Source organism: Rhinolophus sinicus, linkage group LG10 (assembly GCF_036562045.2).
Source record: "Rhinolophus sinicus isolate RSC01 linkage group LG10, ASM3656204v1, whole genome shotgun sequence".
Lineage (NCBI taxonomy): Eukaryota > Metazoa > Chordata > Mammalia > Chiroptera > Rhinolophidae > Rhinolophus > Rhinolophus sinicus.
The window spans coordinates 38,904,128-38,928,782 of record NC_133759.1 but is presented as its reverse complement, the minus strand read 5'-3'; the positions used below and the strand labels follow the sequence as shown (position 1 = coordinate 38,928,782).

Here is a 24,655-nt window from a genome sequence, read left to right as displayed (position 1 = left end):
AGCAAGGGAAAAAGAAGTGACTTTTATCCAGAAGGTAGAAATGTGAGTGAAGTGTGAACTGGGAAACTCAGCAGGGCTCAGATCTGTGGGGAACTGTACCCACCATATGCCACACTCATAGACAATTCAAAAGCCATTAGCAGGCTGTTTCAGCAAGTGCCTCCATCAGAAATGGGTCATGGAGAGGCCAAACCTCAGAGAACATGCCAAGGATGGGAGGGTTATGCTGGGCACTGGCCCTGGGCAGTGATCATGAGACCAGGGAAAGGCCTTCAGTGGTACACAGAGGGGAGGGGAGGGTACTACTACACAAGGAAGCCTGGAGAAATGTCACACATACACAGGCAAACTGAACTGGAGCTGGGACAGATTGGCAGCACAGTGGAGCCTGACCTTAGCTCTGCTCACTGGGGTTCTCCTGCTTTGAGGAGGGAGCAACTGGAAGTTTCCTCAACCCACTGTTTTTCATGTATTTGCCTCTCTCACTTTTAAAACTCAGCACCTACCAAGGCTTCCTTGATCACTGTCAGCAATGGGTCTTTCTACTCCCCACTCTATAGCCCCCCGATCTTTTCCTTCTGACATCATCTTTTTCTTAGTTTTTGTGTTTGTCTCCCCCTTAGAATGTGAGGTCCAACAGGGCCAGGTCAGACCTCCTTCTTCCTGTTCGCAGGCAGTACTGGGCATACACAAATGGCTAACCAATGCCTGCAGAATAGCAGAGGGGGCGATGGCATGAGGTCCCATAGGCCTCAAAGCCAGGTTCTTGACTAGAACAGGATGTCCTTCCCTGTTCCCAACCCCCAGCACTTTCCTTACAAGTTCCATGGGCATCCCAGCTGCCTCCATCTTGCAGGCCTTTGTGGAGCCCATGTGTCTGGTCCAGGGCTGTGTGGAAAGGAGCAGGCCCAGGCCCTACTTCCCAAGGTGCATAGCCTGCTGGGCAGATGACACCACAGGGCAGAGAGGGGTTCCATCCCAAGTGCTTGGGAGAGGGTCCTGGGTCCCCTCCTCAGGCTGGGAGGCGAGGAGCTGACTCTCAGGGCAGGCAGAGGTTGGTGGGTAGTGAGGAAGGGCTTCCTGGAGGAAGGGTGATCTAAGCTGATCCTGGAGAGAGTAAAGTAAGCATGGGGAAGGCATTGCTGGGGTGAAGGAAATCACATAAGCAAGGCATGGAAACCGAGCCAAGAAGGATGCATCCAAGCTGGAGAGCTGGTGCTGAAACTGGGACACTAGGGGGGAGAGGAAGTGTCCCCAGTCATTGGTCACCTGGTCAGCCCCCACCGTGTGCACAGGAGGAAGTGACTTACCCAGGGTCACAGCATGTACGTGATAAGGCTGAGCCCAGCCTCCAGCCCCAGATCAGAGCCATGGAAGAACACTGCTTCTGGGGCATGTGCAACATGGCTGGCTCTTTGGGTCGGTCCTCACCAAGGTGGTCTTCCATAAAGAAGCAGGTATGGAGAATGCCTCTTCTTCCAGGAAGCCTTCCCTGCAGGCACTATCCTTCCCCACCTGCTTCATGAGTTCCCTCTCATTAGGCTGCACTGCAAACGTTTACTCTGGGGATGGGATATATATGTGTGAATGCTAGATCCTTAGAGGTTGGCACAGTATGTGTTGGTGGCCCCTATGGCCGAGTGCGTGTAGTGCCAGTCCTGACCCAAACCCCAGCTTGAGATGGCTCCTGACCTGTTTCCAGCCCCGAGCCTGACTAAGCCACACACTCACCATGCTTCAGCAATTTGCAATGAAGCTTGGTGACAACGTGCACTTCCAAAGTCCCACCTTTGGTTCTACTTTGCAATGGTTGTCCCATCGGGTTTACCATGCTTGACTCTGTGTCCCCTGCAGAGCCCTCTTTGGACATCCCAGCCTTGGCATTCAGCAGTTTGACCTGTTTTCTCACCATCACTGCCAGCTTGGCATGGGCTCAGGACCCCATCACATTCACTCTTCCAGGGCAGGCCTTTGTAAATCGGCTAGAGTTTGGGTTCAACTGGGGTCAAGAAGACAAAAGAAATAAGAAGTGTCTGGGGAGGAAATCACATTCCGGCCTTCTGAGGGTCTGGGGACAGACCAGCCAGGTTGAGAGAAGAAGCCATCTCGGCCCCTCCCCAAAAAGCATTTAGTAAACAGCTGAAGGACTGAACGACAAACTTTATTAGAAACGCTCCTCATTCATCAGTCAGATTCACATTAAAGTGGGGGGGAGGCAGTGCCATCTGGGGCTCTGGGATTCCACTGCTGTGACAATTTCCAGTTAAAAATGAGTCTGGGCAGAGAGCATTGGAAACACGTGAGAGATGCCCGACGGAGGTGGTGGCAGCAGCAGCAGCATCGCAGGACCAGGCTCGGAGTGTGCGGAGAAGGCGCCGCCCACATCCACCCTTCCAGTTACAAGGCTGCCCCTACGGGGTCCCAAGCTGATAAATAAACAGCATATCACACACACATTTGAAACAGAAACAAACTCGCCCAGTAAAGTGAAAAAATAATTCACTCAAATAAAGCTTTGTGGCAACCAGGCTGCATCCTGAGTGGACAGTTGCCTAGAGACCCCAAGAAGGCTCCCCAGGCCAAGGACATCATCCACTTGGGTGTCACATGCCCCGAATCCCCCCATTAGCACCTCTGGACTAAGTACTGCCCTCACTCACCATACTCCTCTTTTAAAATGCAACACGACTTAAAATCATAATGAAGGAAACACTCCGTCCCTGGGGTGAATTAGTCAGACTCAGCTTCCCTGAATAGAGGTGCCCGGGGCAAACAGAGACGGTGGGCAGGGATGGGGAAGGAGGGCAAGTAACAGGGATAAGTAAACGACTTTCAGAGAGGTAAGCTGGAAGGTGTTTAAACACTGCTCTGTCCACTTGCCAGTTCTGGTCTCCTCGGGCATCCCTGGGGAATCATCTTTTAAAGGGGCACAGAGTCCTAAAGGGTCCTGACAATCCCACTGCCCTGGCAAGGGGTGGGGGCCCCAAGGGGCACCGCATCAAGCTGCTGTCATCATTCATTATTCAGAGGCAATTTTCTCCTGGAGCTGGCCAGTTCTACCTGGCCCTGTCTGCACCAGGCACACAACAGGAAGTCTCCTGCCCCAGTGTTTTATTCATTCTCTCGAATATAGAAACAGGCTCTCTGATCAATACCGGCGGCTGCTGTGTCCTGGTGGGCAGGCAGGACGTCTTCTGGGAGCAGACTCCAGGCTCCTCGTAGCTTCCAAGGAGGTGTCTGATGTGGGAGAGCTGCTTTGAAGGCAGCAAATACTGTTGGCAACAGACATTCATTTTTAAAGTTGGGAACATGTCCTTTGCCTTTCAAAAAACTGAAAGTTCTGGGGAACCGCAGTAAGGAGGAAGACCCCTTCCTGAATGTACTCTGTGTGACGGTAAAATGAAAGGCTGGGCCAGTGTGGGTGCCCACTGCAGCCCTTCAGCGCCCCCCAACCCAGCTCACTGGTACTGCAGATAGTTTTTGAGAGACTGAGGCAGGGGCAGCGAGCGGATGTCCCGCAGGCGTGGGCGGCCCAGGGCCAGGCGGATGGATCTCCGGCACAGGTCCATCAGTGGCAGGGGCTCAGCTGCAAAGAGATGGAAGAGAGTTAGAATCTCGCCAGTGCCTTCCTCACACCTTTCTCCCACCCACCCACCCACTACACGCTGCCGGCCTACCAGCTCCTCTGAGCTGAACTTTAGGGCCAGGGCTCCTCCTCTGAGAAGCCTTCTTGGGTTATACTAGCCTTAGAGCAGTGTTTTTCAAACTGTGGAATGCAGCTGATTAGACTAAAGAATCGTGACATCAATGCAGTGGGTGACCAGCAATTTTAAAAAACAAGAAAGAGAAAATGGAGCGCAATGCCCGTAGCGAGGGTAGATATTGTCCCATGAAAATTTTGTTTCTGATGTAGGTGCTTAGTGTGTCTCAGTGTAAAAAAGGCTTCTTTCTCACTACTGGTCTTGATGAAAATGAGAATGGCTGAGCTGGGGGAGCTGAATGAGGCTTCATCTGAGAAACAGGTTAGCTTCAGAGAGGCTGTTTTAAGTGACTCTGAACCCTCAAACTTCTCCTGTAGCCTCCTTTGATGGTCCGCAGAGGGATACACTTTCTTCTAAAACTCAGTTCTGGACAAATTCACATATTAAAATCCGTGAGCCATGGAACCTCTGGAATTAAGACTGAGTCTAATTAGGTTGGTTGCAGACACACTTATTAAACGCTTATTCTCTTCCAAGCCCTCTGATCAAACACAGGGGTACAGAGACGACTAAGCCAAGACCAGAGACAGCCCTGGAAGTGGAGAAAGACTGGAGGTCTGAGAGTTTTCACAGGTGAATAATGAGAGGGTAACAGATGCAATAATTCCTAAATGCACTGGAACAGATACCTAGCAGTACCTGCATGGAAGGGATGTTTCAAAGTTTCAAGAGAAGATATGTGAATGGGGTTTCGAAGGGTGAATAGGAACTTTATGTGAGTTGAGAAAGGTGTTCTAGGCAGAGAGAACAGGCATAGGCAGAGAGGCATAAACCAGGACAGGATGGGAGGTCTGGAGAGAGAGGAACGGTCTGGTCATTGCATCGGGAATGAGATGACAGTGGTCACGTGCTGTCTCATACAGCTGGTACAGGCCTAGTTTCCCCAAGGCTACAGGAACATACTAGAGGCCTAAAGCTGCGCCTCAACACTTTTTTTTTGGTAACAGAACAAGTGATATTTTAAAAGCTTTCTATAATGTGCTAAGATACCATAAAATTGTAAGTGGCAAGTACTCACAGAGTTGAGATAGGAATAATATCACAAGGGGTGGGAAGGTGGTCAAGAATGTGTTTTATAGGAGTTTCCATTTGCTAGAGCTGCAGAATTAATAAGGAGAGCCATTAAAAATAAAAGACCTGGCTGCTACGTTGGAAGCCATGCACAAGAGAGTATCCAGCTCTCCTCCACTTGAGAGACCGTGCGGGGGTGTGTCTGCCTGGAGTGTTAGTGGCTTTAAACACGGTCACCTCTGTATCCTCTGTATCCTCGTTTGGTCCTCATACAAACCCTCACAGTTGGTCGGGGAGGCCCCGGGAATCTCCTCTTTTCCAGGCCCAGAAGGCAGATCACTCACCCCCAGTCACATGGTCACACACTTGACACCTCCTCACGGAGTCCCTATCTCTCGCCCAGCAACACCCCTGCGACCGAGCTCTCTGCCTCCTATCCTCACCTGGCTCTGATCCCACCTTTGCACTCCCTCCCCCAATCAGGCCTCTGCAAACCCCTTGCCCTCCCCCACCCAACCCAAGTCCTCCCATCTTTGATATCTTGCTGGAAGCTGACTTCTCCTCTGCAAGTTTCCATGATCTCTGTTTAGTTCCTATAGCACCAATGCTTGCTTCTGGACCACTGGATATTGGGGAGAAAGAAAGCCAATGGTCCACATTTAATGAGCAATTGCGAGGCAATGTGAGGGATGAAATATAATTATAGTTACTCTTTATTGAAGGCTTATGACATGGCCAGGCACTGTGCTAGGCTCTTTATTTGTATCAACTCACGGGAAATGTATGTACCCAACTCATATCACAACAACCTCCTGGGGTAGGAACTATTGTTATTATTCCCATTTTAAGGAGGAAGACAGGGAAACACAGAGAGGGTAAATCACTTGCCCAAGGACACACAGGTGGTGAGTGGCAAAGCCAGGAATTGAACATGGGCAACTGAAAGCTGGAAACTGTCTTCTATCTTAACCAAATTTTCTGAGCATCTGTTCTGTACCTTTTGCTATGAGAGGTTCATCTCACTTAGATGTAATGGTGCCTGCTTCAGAGAAAAGGAAATGGAGGCTCAGACAGATGAAGAGGATTGTCCAGAACCAAACAGCCCCAAAGTCTGTACTTGGAGCTGTATGCTGCCTCCCTTAAACATCAGGCAATCATAGAAGAAGGTTGCTTTAAGTGAGAAGTGAAGGAGAGGGTTACCTGTCTCCGAGGCTCACGGTCCATACACAGGCTCTTACTCTGGCTCCGGCCACTTTCCAGCTCAGCACTGCCCCCCTCTCCTGCCATGAGGTATGCACCCACCTAAACTGGCTGCCCTGAAACCAAGAAGCCTTTTCTGCTCTCACCCCAACCCATCGCAGCGTGGACCCCCACCAGCTACAATCCCATCCTCATGTGTTTTGGGACCTCCAGGACTTTGGAATTCCCAATGTGGAGCTCAGGTTACTCTGAGCCTTATGTCTTTATCTGTAAAGCAGAGCCACAATTCCCAGGTTTGCAGAGAGGATTAAAGGAAATGACAGGCACACAGTGTATCCTCTGGGGCACAATATGTAGCGGGAGCTCAGGAAATGTTGGTCCCCACTCACAGTGTGTTGGCGGAACACCTGGGCACACGGTACGCTGAGTACATTGCACCGAGCCCCCCTATGGTGGGAAGTGCCCGCGTCCTCCATTCAGACAAACTAGGCAAGGATTTTCAGTTTCATTCATTTCACAATGAATTGGTTACAAGGACACCGTGAACCTCCTACAGGACATGACCCTGACTCATCTGTCTTAGGACGCACAGCCCCCATCCTAGGCCTGTCACAGGGGGCTGGCCCAGAAATAATCTATTAAATAGATGAATGAATGGACTTGCTACATTGGGCATCTCTTCTACAGCTGTTCTAAGCTATTGAAGTAAATTGCTCTTACGTGGCAGCATTTCTGTCCTACCTCCCCGCTCCTTTAAACCCCCATGAAAACCCCCTTAATTGACAAGAGTCTTGTGGTGAGAGTTAAATGAGTTAGAAAGGACTTAGCACAGTGCCCAGCATACAGTAGGTGTTCAATAAATGCCACTTCTAGCTATCTCCTTCCCATCCAGGTATTTGTTTGGTTGCCCCTGGTGGGGAATTGCTCGGGGAGAGTTGTTAACAGCATAGACAAGCAGTTCCTTCTCTGATGGGCTTGCATTTTGTATCAGGAAAATTTTGAGCAGTTGAAGTTTGAGAATCATTGTCAAAGCTTAAGAGCTTTCTTACTGCTCTAGGCACATACTAGGCCCCCAATGCCCAAGATGCTTACCCTTGTCAGCATGCCCAGCTCCTTGTAAGTTCCCTGCCTAATTAGGATCTGAAGACGAGAAGGGAAGATCACCTTTTATCTTCATTCCTCTACACTCACTGAATTCAATCTGGAGCCCAAACTCCAAAAGAAGAGAGAAAGGGGGGTGGGGTTCAGAGCACGTCTTTAGATCTCAATGTGAAATACCAACCATCTCGCCTAATTTCTGATGACCGCATGGCCATCTCGCAGTGCACAGAGAGAGCCCTTGCCATCCCCATGGAACTTCCAGAGCTCCGACGATGCCCGCCCTGCACTGGCTGGGGCCATCCCTCTGACTCCTCTTTCTCACCCCTCTTGGCTTTGGAACTTCTTAGAACTGCCAAATGCCCCGGCTTAGAAATGACCTCCCCGAGGGGAAGCGACACACAGAATTTTCCACCATGGGAGCTGTTCTCAGAAATGTTTTCCAACCAAAGAAAAAAATTAAAAGGGAATCATTGTTCACAAAAGTGAATATCCAAGTGGCCAATAAAAGTATGACATTGTGCTCAACTTCCTGAATCATCGGGGGCATGCAAACTAACACCATAATGTGACTCTGAGATGTGCCAGCCAGTATGGCTTGACAACGAGACAATAACAAGCGCCGGTGAAGCTGTGGAGCAACTGGAACTCTCTTCATGCTGCAGGTGGGCAGGTAAACGGGCACGGCTGCTTGGGAAACCGGAAGCACCTCCTAAGCTGAACCTATGGCCTGCGGTTTTACTCCTGGGTGTGCCCACGTGCACCAAAATGCACGTGCACGAATGCTCAAGGAGGCACCAAACTGCAAACAACAATTCAACTGTCCACCAACATGGGATGGATGTCTGAACAAATCGCGTGTCTTCACAGAGCTGAGTACCAATCTGCCAATGAAGAAACCACAGTTACATGAAACACACAGATGAATGAATCACTCAAACAGAATTCTGAATGCAAGGGAAGCACATTTTGTGCGACTTCCTCTATATCGAGTTCAAAGACAGTTTGATGAAGTTAGGGCAGTGGTGACATTGGGGGAGCAGTGATCAGGAGGGGGCACATGGGAGTTCTTGGAGGGCTAGTATGGGTCGGTTCCTTGCTTTGAATTCTGGCTATACCAGTGTGTTCCGTTTGTAAAAATCATCAAGCTGACTCACCTGAGATTTGTACACTTTCTGCATATGTTATAGTTCAAAAACAAGTTTATATTTAAAAAAAGAAAAATTAGTCACGGACTGAGTCAGGAGTGCCTCAACTCCCCGCTGTGTGGGTGTGGATATAACACAAGCCAGTGGGGTCAGGCTGGGGGGGAGGGGCTGGCTTGGAACCCAGCTCCTGCTCCCACCACCGGTGGCCCAGACAGCTGGCCCACCTTCTCAGAGCCATACTTTTCTCATCTGTGAAGTGGGGCTAGAACATCTGTCACGTGTTGTGACAATGATATGACACAACATGCCCCTTGCCTCTTATTTCAGGCCACCAGCCCCAGAGGTACCTTTAAAAATGGTAACAATTTACTTATTGTGGTTCTAAAAATGCCTCAGTACATCATCCTAATTGTCAACCACGCTATGCTCTGGAGGAAGATTTATTGGAGCCAGGGCTGGGTGTCTGGTTCTGCGCTAAAAATAGCACAAGGCAATCCTTTCCAAAGTTCTCCAGTGACCTGAATTTTCTGTAATTCTCCATCACTAACCACCTGCATGACCCCATGTAGGCCACAGAACTTCCCAGGACTCTGTTTTGCTGTCAGTAAAATGGGGGCGTTAGGTATCTGGTTATGATGATCTGTGTCTGTGATGGAAATGAGTGGAGATCTTGGCACAGGGATTGGTGGCTTAAGCTGCTTCCCTGGGCTGCTCAAAGTCCCCTCGGCTTACAGCGGGGAGATGCTAAGACATGGGTCACTACCCTACCCCCTTCCTTGCATTTCTATTTTGAGAAAAGATCAACATTTTAAGGTCAGGAGGTGAAATTCTTCTGCAACAGTTTTAGACACTGATCAGCAGATGGAGGGAGGTCTGAGCGACAGCCCTGAAATCTGAACTTGCGTAGACCCGGGGACCATTTTGTTTGTTTTCAGGAAAAGAAAGGAGAAGACACATATGTAGGCAAGCACACACACACTTTATGTGTCAGACACGGTGCTAATCACTTTTCCACAGCCTATGGCTTTGATGTCCAAAGATACTGAATTGCCTGCACGCCTCTGGGCATCTCCTCATGTGGTTCCTTCAGCTAGAACACCCTTCCCTGTACTGACTGCCAAGAGCCTGCCTCCTCTACTAGGACACAAATCAAGTGTGGCCTCCTCCCCAGCGACTTGGGTCCTCTGCTCTCTGGTGTCAATCCTCTTAGTTAATGACACAGACGGACAAATATATCTGTGGGCTCTGTCATGGCCAACAAAGACCTCGGCTCACATCTAGAAAGCATTTGGAATCTGAAGTTTTAGCAAGCTTTAACATTTCCCCAGAAAAAAAGGTTGTGATGACAGCTGGGACGCAGCAGCATCTTCAGATGAACCCAGTGCTAACAAATGTCATCGGCACAGATGGTCCCCACAGCCCAGGTGGGGCCCGCCTGTTTCCCTGGGATAGACAGTGATCAAGTCACTTCACGTGCAAAGGAGCGCTGCACAGCAAAATGGTCCTAAATAATGCATGGCCTTCCCTAGCAATGCTGCTGGGCGGGATGTGGGAAACCTCCAAAGGGGACAACCCAGAACAGGTAGTCCTGGAAAATGCCACCTGAACTGTGGGGCTGCACTCAGGGGGCAGCCTGGGACCACATGCTTGTACCCCTCCCACCCAGCGTCTCCCCGAAATGACAGAACAGATGTGTATGCATGTGTGTGCGTGTGAAGGGCTTGAGAACAGTGCTGGAAAGCAAGAAAGGCAGCCAGCAGGCTAGACATTAGGGTAAATTCCAGGCAGACTGAAAGCATGCGGGATAGGAGGGTAGAGAAATCAGGCAGTGAACTGGTAGCCCTATATGCCAGGGGTGAACACGGCTCTCACTGAAGGCACCCTGGAGAAACGCCCAGCTCCAGCAGTAAAGGGCAGACCGGGCATGGAGCAAACGTCGGGAGGAATCCCTTACAGAACAGTAATGCCAACACCCAGCCGAAGCCTGGGGAGCTCTCCGAATGAGGTGGGCAGCCTTGGGAGGCTCCTGGTCAATGCTGAGGTCCAATGGAGAAGCCGCATGCAGCCTGAGCAAGCCCTTCACCACCGCAGATGTGGCCACAGTGGATAGCAGGAACGGGAAGACACAGAAGTGCTGGAGGGTCTGGCTGCCCACCAGCTCCCAGACCCAGGACCTGACAGGAAAGTGTGTTCAGCAAAACAGTCTCACCCAAAGACCCCGTGGTGCTCCCAGCCAAAAGGGAGCTACGCTGCTGCAGAGCAGACAACAGCTATATTTTTGTATGTGTTAGTGGCTCTGAACCAAGAGCCTCTACTCATCCAGTCTGAAAGTTACTCAAGGAGGCACTTCAGCAAAATGAAAAAGGAATCCAAGAAATAGGATGGCACGAGCTTCCAGAAAAAGGGGAGAGTAAGTAGCACTCAGAAGTGAAGGAAGGTAGAATGAATGATAGATCTATTAGATCTTCATGCTGGGAAGAGCTTCCTTGCAGTGGCCTTGGTTTCTCTGAAGTGCCATCACCCCGCAATGCTCTGGGCCTCCTTACCCTAGCCCTCAGCTTTCCCACCACTCAAATCTCCCATTGTGCCCTCTGGAATGGCTACTCCACACACAGAAAAAGTGTGGCACAGGCCAGGCGGGCTCCCTGGGGGTGGTGGGCAGGAGTCCCTGATTCCTCCTGTCACATCCAAAGCACCTCCATCTGCTTGTGAGAAATTTCAGCTCCTCGGTGGATTGTACCACTTGCCTTGGTCCTCTCCCTCTGCTTGCTGCTGTTATCTACTGACCTCTGGCCCCTGGTTTGTCAGAGCTCTGGCCTGGCCTCCCAGGTGGTCTGCCCCCACACCTGCCCTGCCCCCCATGACAGAATCTTCCACAGGCACAATCCTCTCATCTCTTAGGCTCCTGGTTCTGGACTGCACCACCCTCAGGGGTACTCTCCTCCACCCAGTGACCCACTCCCTGGGCCACCCCATGGGTCTCACCATCACCCCCAAATGCCCATTCCAGTACCCTAGTCTCTGACCAATGGATCAACCAGTGCCACCTCCACTGTGACCGTATTTCACCGCTAGGTTTCAGAACCTGCTTTTTGCTCATTCCATCAGCATTCCTTGTCTTCATCTTCCTTGTCACTCAGCTAAACAATTCACTATTCGCAGGGACAAAGGGTATGGGGGCAGGCAGGTATGATGGGGTGGCCAGTCAGTGGCTGGGGGTGGTGGTGATGGTGCAGGGTTAGGGACTGGCAAATGAAATGGAACAGAAGCATCTTGAGTTCAGTTTATCTCTGTTCAGTTCGATTTCAGGGCCTCCTTTCCCTGAACCTGCCACAGAGCTGAGTGCAAAGTGGCTGAGCAGCTGGTGGCCCTGGGCTCCAGCCAGTCTCGGCCACCAGCTGGCCTTGCCTTCCTTCTCAGGGCTTCAGAGTCTATTAGTGTGGCAAGTGGCTTGGCAAGAAGGCTCAGGGTCCTTTCCACCAGCTGACGCTTGGCAGAATAGAAATCACATTTAATCCTGGCAGGGGAAGGACTTGGACTAGACCCAATCAGATTAGGTTAAAATGCACATGAAAAAGCATATGACAAGACCAGTGATGCCTGTGAGATAAATGTAACGGGAGCCTTGGAGACCCAGGGCTGTGGCTCCCAAGCTTGTGGCACAAGCCAGGCGGGCTTCATGTGGGAGGTGCTGCTGAGCCAGGCCCCGTGGAGCTCGCTGGCTCTATCCTGCTGTTATTCTCAGGGGCTGCGCTCAGCTTTACCAAGTCAGGTTCATTTCAGCCACGGGTTCATATTAGCAAGGTCAAAAGGACAAGGGATCTTGTCGACCTGAATACCTCATGCAAGTGTCTTCTGACCGGGGACACTCTCTCTTCTGCTGCCCAAGATCTCAGCAGGGCTGGAGCTGCCTATCCACTCACGTCGCTGCCGAAGCGAGATGGGTGTTAGCTATTGCCCTCTCCATCTGTGAGGAAGAATAAATGGTTCCAGGCAGGCGTTGGAAACTCAGGCCTTCCTGGGGGGATTTGTGGCCTCGGCGCCTTTGGGGCCTTCTTGACCTCTAAGCAGAGGCAGCCTGGAGCCTGTGTTTTAGTTGGGGGAAGAGTGGGGAAATGGGAAGATGATCCAATCAGCTGCCCAGACTCTGAGAGCCTGGGCTGGGGTGCGGGCAGCTGTACTGGAGAGGGAACCCCTCCCCTCCTCCCTCAGCTCCACCCTAGTACAACTGCAAGTCTGAGATGTCTTCATGGGCCCATTCTGCAGGTGGGGAAAACAAGGCACAAAGAATGTCTCTGTTTTAATTCAAAGCTTCCAAGGAGGGTGTTCGGGGACACTAGAATTCCAATGTCATGTTGTGGACTTTGAGGATAGTGTCTTGCCCACCTGGTGCTCGTCACATATGCATGTATTCATCAAACTTCTACTTACAAACTGGCTTTGCAGGACCTGAGCAAAGAGCTGGGCACACAGAGCCTCCTGGGGCTACAGACAGGACATAGAGACCCAACTAAATGGTAGAGGCAAGAGAGGTCTGTGCTTAAAACAAGGAATTGTCAGGGGAGCTGTGAGAGCCAGGAAGAGCAGCATCTAGCCCAACCTGGGGGTGTCCAGGACGGCTTCCTGGAGGAGGCTGCAGCTAAGAGAAGTTTTCGACAATGAATAAGAGTTAGCTCTACGGTGGGGTGACAAGGATGTTTATTGGCTCCAAAGGCATATCTCTAAGACACGTTCAAAGAAATTTCTCTTGTGTAACATTGGGAAAAGTTCATAGTTTTCTCAGATGACACTTTGAAGAAACCATAACAATTGTTGGAGAAAATCTACTCTGTTTTAAAAAAGAAAAAATCAGTGTTCTCACCTCACTGGGAACTGAGGCTGTACCCCAGGTACCTTAGCCAAGTGTGTGTGGTGTCCAGGGATATTCGGGGCTGAAACCACACCATGCAACACCCTGGGCATCCCCCGACACCATATACATCATTCTTTAAAGGAAAACATTTCTACAAAGGCACATCTCCCTCCCACTTTCATATCCTGGAATTCTGACCAGAATGATCAATATTGGTATTCCTGAAGACTGAGACATTTCGATTTAGGAGGGGAAACTAAAATGATCCTAGATATCTCAATTCAGTACGTCCTTAACGACTACTATTACCCAACTGAGGGTTGTTGTCACACCAACCTGCAGCCCGGCTCCAGTCTGGGACCCGAGTAAGCTAGCTACCAAAGTGTGGTCCGTGGACCAGCCACTTCAGCTTGGCCTGGGAGCCTGGGAAATGCAGCATGTTGGGCCCCTCCCATACCAACTGCATCAGAACCAGCATTTGAGCGAGACCCCAGTGATTCTAATACACCGGTCTGCAGACCTACTCCACGGGGTTACTCCCCACACCCCGACACACTGCAGGGCCACCAACTACTTCCTGTTCCTCCCCACCGCTATGCTTCTGCAACGGAATTCCCATCCAGGGGGCCATGTCCCAGGCTCCCAAGCCCAGACCTTCAAACACACTCATCGTGCCCCCCGCTACCGTCCAAGCCCGCCCCACCTCCAAGCCCCTCCATGTCTCCCTTGCAAACATCTCTGTTCCATCCTGACTTTCTGTCTTCATGACCAGCCCTCTAGTCACTTCCTGACTCCACCATGAAAAGCAGCTTCCCGAGGGGCTCCCTGCCTGCACCGTCCAGTCCAGCACAGCTCATACCCTCTGTTGGGGAGCCTCCCCCTGCCCTCAACACGCCCCTCCCAGCAGAGGCTTTGGAGTGGTTCTCATCATTATGGGGATGCAGCAGCTACGGGACAACCTACTTGGAAATATCCTGTCGTGTTGTCAGACATCGTCGCCTAATTTTCGGTTCAGGAAATGTGTTCTCCCTGCCCCCACCCTGCGACAAGTCCCTGACTGTCCCGAAGGGCTGTAGAATCCTTTCCAGTTGTTGGTGTTGCTCTTACCCCTATAGACTTCGGGCTCCCACAGGCAGGGACTGGGTTTTGTCCTTGCTGTTCCGCCCTTATGGCTCTGCTTTGGGCCTCTTGGGCACTCGGTCCGTGGGCACGAGCAGGCCAGGGTCTGGGAGAGGGGAGGCGGCTGCAGTGTGCTTTCATCTCTACAGAGGCAACTGCAGCTAAAGAACCCTCCAGCAAGGTCCCGGCAGCCAGACAGAATTAGAAACACATTGTGCCAGTTCCTCAGTCTGGTGGAAGGGTGCTCCTGACTCAGCTGAAAACTTCCCCAGAAAATCTGACTGTTTTCAGTTTGGAGCCCAGTCCAGGGAGCTGCACAATGGCTGGACACCCTGGCCCGGGCGAGGGCAGCCTCAAGTCACACGGGGAGACCCTTGGGGAGGGGGCCTCTAGCTGGCATGCACCCTGCACCACGGATCTTCCCAACGTCCCTAGAAGTTTTCTATGCCACTGCAGCCATGGGAACAACCTGGCTGCCCGTTCAGGTACTGTAGGAAGCACATAGGACATGGGGAGACGGGAAAGGGGAGCAGAATGGTCCTTCAGAGACAGTTGGTATTCATCTCACCCTAGGGCAGGGTCAGGGCCAGGATGGGACCCCCCTTTCTCATGGTGCAGCCCCTTCTAAAGAAGAAGAATAAGGGGTGGGCGGCAGCAGAACTTGCCCACCACATGGCAAGACTTACTGGAAGCTGTAGCAATGACCACAGTGTGGCACTGGCACGGGAATAGACAAACTAGAAAGTTCAAAAACAACTAGGACTCAACAAGGCATGGTTTAGGCATGCATCTACATGTGCAAAATCTATAAAGAAAAAGTAAACACAGAATTCAGAGGGGTCGTCTTGAGGCAGAGGGTGGGGGTCAGCAGGGATGGGCACGGAGGGGGCACGGAGGGACCAGATTGTCGATGTTCTGGGCCTCGGGTCAGGGGGTGGAGTCACGGTGACATTACATTATAAAGAAGGAAACACACAAATAAGCAAATAGAACGAAAAGGGCTATGCACAGGACCAACAGTAAGAGTATATCATTACAACTAAGGGTTATGTTTGGTCCAATTCTGTGTATCAGAGGTTCAGCTAAAAACAAAACAGAAAAAAGTGCAAAAGTGAATGAGAAAAGTTACGAGTTGGCCTCAGTCTGGCTCCAACAGAGCTTGGCTAGAAGACAAATTAGAGTTAAATTCTAGTTAGTGAATAATATGGAGTCACTGTTGCCTGAGAAGGGGACAGGGGAAGGCATCGCCTGCTGGGCAGGAGAAGACCTAGAGCCGAGTTCTGGCCTCACCCAGCAGGCTGCGTCCTCGGCAGGGTAGGACAACGCCTGTCTCATGAGCAATGAGTGAGGATGAGACGAGGGGCAGAGTCAGGTCCCCAGCATGGGCTCTGGCACAGGTGGGAGATCAATACATGACAACTATTATTGTTTCAGGGCAAAGTGAAAGCCAGGGCAGCTGGTGTAGAGCTGAGGACTAGACACTCCATGGAGGACGCCTCTGTGTCGATAACCACAGAGGTCTGAGCAGGCCAGAGCAGCCAGTGCATCAGGGAGCGGGGGTCCAAATCCAGCTCTGTGAGATCCCAGCTCCATCCCTGCCCATCCGCCTGTGCTACTTTTCAGGATGCTCCTTCCAACCTTTCCATCAGAAGCAGGAGCATGAGGAAACCCATGAGTGTTGACACATTTTCACAGTGCACCTTGGTGTTCTTACGGGGCTCTTTAGCTGGATTTTTGGCAATAACAATAATGCTAATACTGCGAATAGTTGCAGCAAGGACTTAGATAGCACTTCCTATGTCATGAGATGTTCTAAGCACTTCATGTCTTCCTGTCCTCACTCCTCACTGCGATCCAATGACATAGTTACTAATATGAATGCCTATTGACAGACTGAGGAAACGGAGGCACAGAGAGGTTAAGTAACTCACAGCCACAGTTAATTGGTGAAAATGAAATGGGAACTTGGGCAGTATAGTTTAAAATGCACTCTCCATTGCAAACCCTCCTGGGGAGGTGGGGTGACAGTCGCTGCAAAGGAAACCTTTCCCAGCCCTGCTGATTCTGCCCTTGCCCTCCTGCCCCCCTGCCCCCCTGCCCCCTATGGATTGGCAGGTAAGTTGTGAGGTGGCCCAGATGAAGAATGCTGCCTAGTGGGGGACAGTTACTAGTGGGTCATCGGATCTACCTGGTCCTGTCTAGGATTTGGCCTGAAGAATTTGGAGAGGAGATGGAAGCCCATGTAGATTGTGTGAGGGGGTCTCCTCCCCTCCAAGCCCACCTACCAGAACTGCTGCCATCAAGCCCCCTTGCTGAAGCAGCCCTGGGTTGACTGGCACAGCTGACTCCTGTTTTCTAGCAAATAGCCAAGGTCAGGTACACTTCCTTCCACTTGGGAAACGTCACCACTTTCGCCTCTTGCTAAACAGCATAAGCCCCAGGGGTTTCATATGAAGGCTTTCTAATGGATTTATTGTGTTTATTTGACCTTTCCAAGTGTGAGCTCAGAAACAGGCCCAGAGGAGAATGGTGGAAGCTTGTTTTTCTTAAGTTAAGCAAAACTGATGAGTAAACTGAATTCTTGGATGGAGTCTGCCTGGTTTTCTCACCAGAGTAGCTTTAGTCAAAAAGATCCAGTTAGGCTCAAGAGAAGCCCATGGGTACGGGAAAGCTCTGGACAAGGAAAACTGTCTACTGAGAAGTGGTAAATGATGAGGTCTGCATACACGTCTTTTCAGTGTGTAAAGAGCCACGACACACAATAACTAGCAGATTGGGAAACTACAGCTCTATTTGAACTTCTAGTTTCAAGGCAAATGGTTCTTGTCTTATGTAACTTTTTTAAAAAGTTAGTGATGAGTGCATGAGTGAAAATCACTTCTATTCATCACGAGTAGGTTTGGACTTGAGACCAGAGGCTGCGAACTATAGTGCCTAGGGCTGAGGCAGGCAGCCTAAGCAACCTCAGTAAGGAAAGGAGTAAGTAGTGGGTGAGGGGAGAATGGTGGGCTTGGGGATCCCACAGGACACACATACGGGGCCACCACGCAGCTCCAGCCTCAGCTTGAGGCAGGAATGGAGGCCCAGGGTTACAGATTTCCTACTCTTTCACACACAAAAAAAGAAGCCTAGAATCATGATTTGGATGTGACATTTGTGTTCTTTAAATTCAGTATGGCCAAACCAAAGTTTTCTACACCAGACAGCCCTGGGCTGACACTGTCATTTCTATAGAGGAGTGAAGCTCACCCACCACCTTTATGGGAAGTCAGTACCGGCCACCCCACTTGGAGGCAGCCCATCCTCCTAAACTGCCAGAGGGTCCGATCCAACCACAGAGGCACAAACTCCATCGGAACCAGGAACTAGCTCACTGTTCTTCCACGCTATGGAGGACTCTATAATATCTGTAACTACGTGTAAAAAACAAAACTTCATGAAAACCCCATTTTCTCTCTCCGAGGTCTCTCCACATGGATTCTGAGCATCCAGATTGGGAAGATCTCACTCACCTGGCCACCACACTTACCCACTCTTCCTTCCCATCCAGTTTTCCTGTGTGGGCCCCTGTGTCGGGTTAAGAATGCCTGGGAGTCAGGGGGTGCTGTAGAAACTGCTATAAAGTAATAGTAATAAAAACATCACCACCCACCAATAGTAATAACGGCTAATACAGAGTGTATCCTGTGCCGGGTGCCGTGCTGAGCAGGTCCCATGTTTACCCCCATTTTAAAGATGAGGAAACTCAGGTACAGAGAGGTCGTGTCATTCCCAAGGTCATCGGCTCCTGAGTCTGTTCCTCACAAGACACACCTCAACACCCAGAACGTGAATGTATTTGGTGTAAAATACCTACAATATCTCTTTTTCCATAAAATCAGACCCCTTCTTATTTCTTAGTTTACCCCAGATAAGGGGTCGCAGACAGTAGAGGTTTATGGACAAAAAACATATCAACCTTTTTGTTTGTGTGAGTTAGGAAAAGGCAGAAAAATATCTTAGTTCAAGTGGTGGCAAAACCAGTTTCCTAAAGGAACTGAAATGGAGATTCCCCTTGACTTTGGATAACAATAATAACAACTTAATAATACTGTAGTATATACTCTCCAGTCCAGTCGCTAAAAGAATAGATCTTAAATGTTCCCACCATAAAAAAAGAAATGGTAATTATGTGACAGGATGGAGGTGTTAGCTAAGGTGGTAATTATTTTGCAATATGTAAGTGTATCAAATCAACAGGTTGCACACCTTAAATGTATACAAGGTTATATCACAATTATATCTCAGTAAAGCTGGAAAAAAAGATTTATTTCCCAATTAAAAAAAAATAACCTCAGGTAAGCAGCAACTGCCCTCTGCTGCTTACCTGAGGTTATTTTATTTTAATTGGGAAATAAGTCTCTGGACCTGTCCGGGCCCCACCCCACCCCATCGAGGCGTCATCTTGCTGGGCCCGCAGCAAGTCCAGACACAGCATCATCATCCCATGTTATTTTCAGTGAGGAAAACAAGCGCAAAGCTAAGTGCTGGCACAAAACTGTGCAGAGCCGGAGAGCAGAGGACAGATCCGACGTGTCGCCACTGTTTTTGTCAGTTACACCCAGGAGCCCCACGTTTCTTGAGAATTCGCTGTGTGCAAGGCTTGGTGATGGGGAGTAAGAAATGAGTCAGATGCCCTCAATTTGAGGAGCACACAGTCTCCTGGAGGTCATGGGGAATGATGGGGGCACCCCCAGTGCTACGCTCAGGGTGAGTGAATTCACCCGTCAGATATTTTCTGCATGAGCACAACTGCCTTGTTGACTGAAGTCTGGTTACAACTTTCTTGCACTGAATTTATTTTTTAATTGAGGTGAAGTTTACATAAAATCAACCGTTTTAAAATATATAATTCAGGGCTATTTAGTACAATCACCATGTTGTGCAACTATCACCTTTATCAAGTTCCAAACAGTTTTCATCACCTCCAAAAGAAAGTGCCCATTAAGTAGTTACCCCCCATTGCTCCTTCCTCCAGCCCCTGGCAACCACTAATCTGCTGTCTATCTGTAAATGTATCTTCTCTGGGTATTCCATATCAATGGAATCATACAATATGTGACCTTGTGTGTCTGGCTTCTTTTACTCAGCAATACCACCTTTAGGGTTCATTCATGTTATATAACACACATTGGATGTCATTCCTTTTGGGCCTAAACTATATTCCATTGTATTGATAGACCACATTTTGTTTATTCATTCATCCACTGATGGACATTTTGGGTTGTTCCCACCTTTTGGCTATTGTGACTAAAGCTCCTATGAATATTTGTATACAAATATTTGAATACCTGTTTTCGCTTCTCATTGGTATATACCTAGGAGAGGAATGGTTGGGTCATCTGTTGACTCTATGTTTCACTTTTTGGGGAACTGCCAAACTGTTTTCCACAGTGGCTGCAACATTACACATCCCCACCAGCAAATTCTCATAGCCTCACCAATACTTCTACTCAGATACGTGTCTTTAGTTGGACGAGATTACTGGAGTGAGAGACAGAAGACCCAGGTCTTGGTTCTGCCACAAATTCATTGTGAGATAATATATTAATAATGGTCAGCATTTCCTGTGTGTACACGGCACCTGGCACTGTTCTAAGGTTTTTCATAAATTAACTCATTTAATTCTCACAGCAACCATCAATATCTTCCTTTACAGAGGAGGAAGGTGAGTCATAGAGAGGTCATAACCCGCCCAAGGTCACAGTGCAAATGATCGAGTAGGGGTTCTAATCCCCACACACTGACCCTCTGGGCTGCAGCTCTTGGCTTGTGTGAGGGGAAAGGGCGGGTCTGTTTTTCCAAAGCAGAACCCTTTGGCCAAAAGAAATTTTATGTAGAATCCCAGTCTACTTAGCAGATGGAAGGAAAGCTGCTTGGAGTGGAGTGTGGGGTCCCACGTTCCAACATCAAGAAAGGGACGTGAGGCTTTCAGAGGAACAGGGTTTGGAGGCCCCCTGTAAGTTCCACTATCTTAGAATTGAATGGTAAGACACACAGTCTCACCCAATGGCTGGCAAGGGCACACTCTTTTGCTTTTAAACTTAATATGTGAGAACAATACCTTACATTTACAAAGCCTGTTGCCTTTCCTGGAGAACCCTCACAAACATCCTATTTGCTGTAAGACAGAATCATTCCCGAAACGCACTCAAGGATCTATGAGGCCCCAAAGAAGCTCTATTTACTAGGACAGAATATTCTGGAAACGGGGAGATCTGCTGATTTCAATTATGTGCAAACCGAAGCATTCTCACTGTTTTTTGTGGTTTGAATTCAGCTCTTGCAGCAATCCTTTACAAGCTCATGCCTCTTTCCTGCCTCGCCAGTCCAATCTAGGGACCTAGAATAACCACTTAATAACCACATGTGCTGGGCCCTGTACTCAGAATATTTTGACAGAGCATCTCCCTTAATCCTCACTATAACCCCATGAAGGAGGTGCTAGAGCCACGATCCCCCCCAAAAACCTGGGACCGGACTGTTTTGGAATTCAGAGAGTTCCAGAGCCTAGTAAGTAGGTTGCATGTGCCATGGATTGCATAACAGCCCAGTGATCTGGGGCAGCACAGCGCCTGCAATCAAAAACATTAATATTGCCGTAGTGAAACCTATGAATATGCACGCTGAGTAAAATAAGGAACGACTATAAATACCAGTTCAGGTCGAGAGCGGCTGCCAAATGCGTCTGCCCCAAACTTAGGAATCAAGCTTTGGTTTTCGGAGCATAGGCCTGCACTAACTAGAATCCTCATTTTACAGATAAGTAAGGCTCTGAGACATTAAGTGACTTGCCAACCTGGAGTAACATAGCTGGCGCATACTAGAGATAGGATTCAAGCCAGAAGTCTGTCTTCAGAGCCCATGTCTATAACCACTTTGGTACATGGGAAAAGAGCACAGATTTCTGGGGGAAATAGCTGAATGTTCGAATCCCTGCTCTGCTACATAGGAGCTGTGGGATCTGGGCCCGTCACTTTACCCCTGGGACCCTCAGCTTCTGTGGCGGTCTTTAGGACCCTTCTCAAAGATTCCAGCTCTCACCTTCCAGGCACAGGATCAGCTAGCTTACTCTGCCCCACTCACTTGAAGTTCAGTGTGGCTGTCAGACTTGCTTTGATCAATGAAATGTCAGCAGAAGTGCCACGTGTCACTTCAACTGGAAGTTGTAGGAGCCAGTATATGCATTGCTGCCTTCTTTTCCATTAGTGACCATGAGGGGCTGCTCCTTCTGCCCTGGACCTGAAATGAGGACGCAAACCTTGCAGAACAGAGCCCTCAGCTGACCAAGCAATAGGCGTGCAGCAAGGGCAACACTGAACCTTGGTTGTTTGGTCAGTATGATTTGGGGCTCATCCATTACTGCAGCAAGTAACAGACCTATCCTGACTGATGTTGGCTCCTTCTCTATAAAACAAGTCGTGTGAAGACTGAATGAGGGGGCACGTGTAAAGCCCCAAGACAGTGTCTGGCAATGGATGTGAGTTAATTCCTTTTCCCAGTCTCGGCCAGAATTCCCCAGCTATAAGGAATGGGGATAACAGTTAAGTTACTCTGCTTGAATGAGTGACACTGCTCGTGAATCCATGAAGTATATGATGGAGGATTTTCTGAACATACACAGAAATGTGGATGTGTACTTATGTGTTCAGTCATTTGTGTCCCTCACCCCTCTCTGGCTTTGATGAGAGGCTGGGGAGAGGTGGTGGGAGGTTGGGGATAGAATCCTAGCCCTGAGACAAATGGCCATCTGAGGGCTCCAGATTCCTGACCAACATGATAGCATGGACCAAATATCCCCAAAGGCAAGCCTGTAAAGGGCTCACTATGTCAGGAAGAGGTCAGGAGAGCCAGGCAGCCTGTTGGCAGCTGCTGAGCACAGAGGAGGCACAATTTCCCTGGAGGGGTTGCCTGGCGGAGCCTTCTCAGCCCAACAGATGGAGGGAGTGAGGCTTCAAGGAGGAGATTCTCCGAGATGAAAACGTTCAGCTGCCACAGAACTTGCGTTAGGATTCCATTTAGCAACACTGATTAGGGAGCTATATATAGCACCTGGGATCTTTCACAGACCACAAAACACACTTCCCTGCACGGCTTCCAGCCTGTAGCCGGCTCTGCTTAATCGGGGCTCAAAATAAAACACCTGGAAGGCCACGTTGTGATGGGAGGCCCTCATTGTCATAGTGACCAGTTGCTGGGACAGGGATGGGGCTAAGGCTGGACACAGGGCAAAGGTGGAGAGGAGAAACCTGAGGAGGATGAAAAGGAGAGAGAAAGGGGGCAGGTGGGGATCACGGATAAAGGTTCCTGTGGAAGTCTGGAATCACACATCAAGAGGCTGATGGATATATCAGCCAACAACAGCCTGTACTGGCTGCAAACAATGGCAGCTCACCCATCTCCTTTCCCAACCAATGGCTCACAAATGAGGACCAGCGAGGCAAAGAAGTGGGCCCTGCTGGCCGGCCGTGCACAGGTATGAGAGGCAGAAGTCTTGAGTATCAGTCCCTGCTCAGCCACTGAACCGCTGGGAGCCCTAGGTGGGCTTCCCCACCTTTTCTGAGCGACCGGTCTCTTCCCTGTGAAAGGAGGGGCTGAATGGGAAGGTCTCTAAGCTCCTGCTGCATAGCTGGGGCTCTATGACTGAACTCCCACCACTGTCAAGAAGATTGGAGAAGGCCTCCATGTGCTGAGTCACGTCCAGGATGTATGAGGTGAAGAAAAGCAAAGCGCCCGTCGGGGCGTGAGGCGGATGCTGCTGTCGGTTGTGTTTGCAGAAAATATCTTAGGAGAAAACACAAGAATCTGACAGCATCCGTTGCCTCTGGGGAGGGTGGCTGGGATCAGGGATGGGCAGGAGACTGATGACTGTCATGTTTTGATTAAACCTTATGAATGTATTTAATATAAATGAAATCTAAATTACAAAAAAAAAAAACTGGACTTCAAAAGGCCCAGGTTTTAATGAATGAATAAACGACCTACTAGACCAGTGGGGTCACCCTCCAGGAACTGGCCTTTGCTGATGACTCTGCCTCATGTGCTCCTTGAACGTCGTGCAGTCTCCTGGACTTGGCCGTGCATTTTAAAGCCTCTGTGCCTTTGCACAGGCGGTACCTACCCCTGAAATGCCTTCCTCAGCCTTTCCCATCTTTAAATCTCAACTCCAATATCCCTCCTTCCAGGAGCACTATCCCAGATGCCCCAGCTGCCTCAGACACCTGTTATTCTCTCCACGGCACTCCTTCCTAGACCTTTCCTAATGCTTATCTCACCGAATGACCATTATTTGGTGTGGCTGCCCCAGTAAGCTAGGAATTTGAGGCAGGGCCCAGGGCTGGTTCTAGCGTGTCCAGCAGGCCCTCACACACAGTGCTGGCAGTACAGTGCTTTGCATCCCTGAGGGATCACACACACAGAGCATCCATTTCAAACGACCTCTTTGTGGTTTATCCACTGAAAATCAAGTCTCTGCTCTCACACCACCTGCTCCCTTGACCTCATTTGAATACACTGGAAAGGTTAATTTTTAACTTTAGCCTGAGCAAAATATAATTAGGAAGGGCTGCACCCACTTCCTGTCCCACTGCTCTGCCTGACTGTGGATAATTGCTTCTGTGGATTATTCACCGCAAAGGTGTCATCTGGGCCTTCATTTCCGCTGCCTTTCTGCCTGCCTACTCAGGAATCCCATGGTAATGAGGCACCTACAGGAAGAAGCTGCCAGGTAGAGGGTCTCCGCTCTGCAGTTCAACTGGCTGTGTGAACTCGGCAAGACCCTGACCTGCGCTGGTCCCCATCCACAGCATGAGGGGCTTGGACCAGTATCCTTAAGACCCTGCCTATTTGTACAATCTCTCTGGAATTTTAAACATGAGCCCAAGCAGGCCAGAACAGTGAGAGAAGCCCACTTTAGAGACTGGGCTTCCCAAGTGAAGGTCAGAGACAGAGGAGGGATGTCTGAGTAATTAAAGGATGATATTCACACAAAAGACACATTCCCGTGGGTAAATCCAGAGACCTAAGGAAATACTGGTACCTCCCTTCTTCCAGGTCTCTGAACATTTTTGGGTTTCCTTGGGAAGCGTGTTTATTCCTGAGACTTTGCCCCATTTCTGCTCCAGGGGTGGAGCTTGTGACTGGGGCTGAGCCAATCAGCACATTCCAATTCAGTGGCCACACAGTGATTGGCTCAGGGGTGGGTATGTTACCCACGTGGGACCAATCAGAATGCATCCTAGGACTTGTGTTAGATGAGGCTGGTACAAGCGTGCTGGCTCCTGCTGGACATGGAGACAAGGGGTAACTCCAGAGCTCTTCACAGTCATTTTGGGACCTGAGAAAGAAGACCCCAGGGGTCTCCATCCAGAATGTGTGTGTAGGAAGGGCTTAGGTTGGTGCCCTGTAGGATGGGAGATCTAGGGATC

The 24,655-nt window shown here is 49.7% G+C and overlaps 1 protein-coding gene across 1 annotated transcript in view; it reads right to left on the bottom strand.

Annotated features, from left to right (window-relative positions):
* Positions 1 to 2,140: 2,140 nt before the first annotated feature.
* Positions 2,141 to 24,655, bottom strand: part of SPSB4 (splA/ryanodine receptor domain and SOCS box containing 4) — a 76,823-nt gene continuing 54,308 nt past the window's right edge. The window contains exon 3 of the mRNA XM_019747450.2: positions 2,141 to 3,586. Within this exon, the coding sequence (XP_019603009.1) occupies positions 3,459 to 3,586 (128 nt within the window). The 3' untranslated portion in view covers positions 2,141 to 3,458. The remainder of the gene's footprint in view (positions 3,587 to 24,655) is intronic.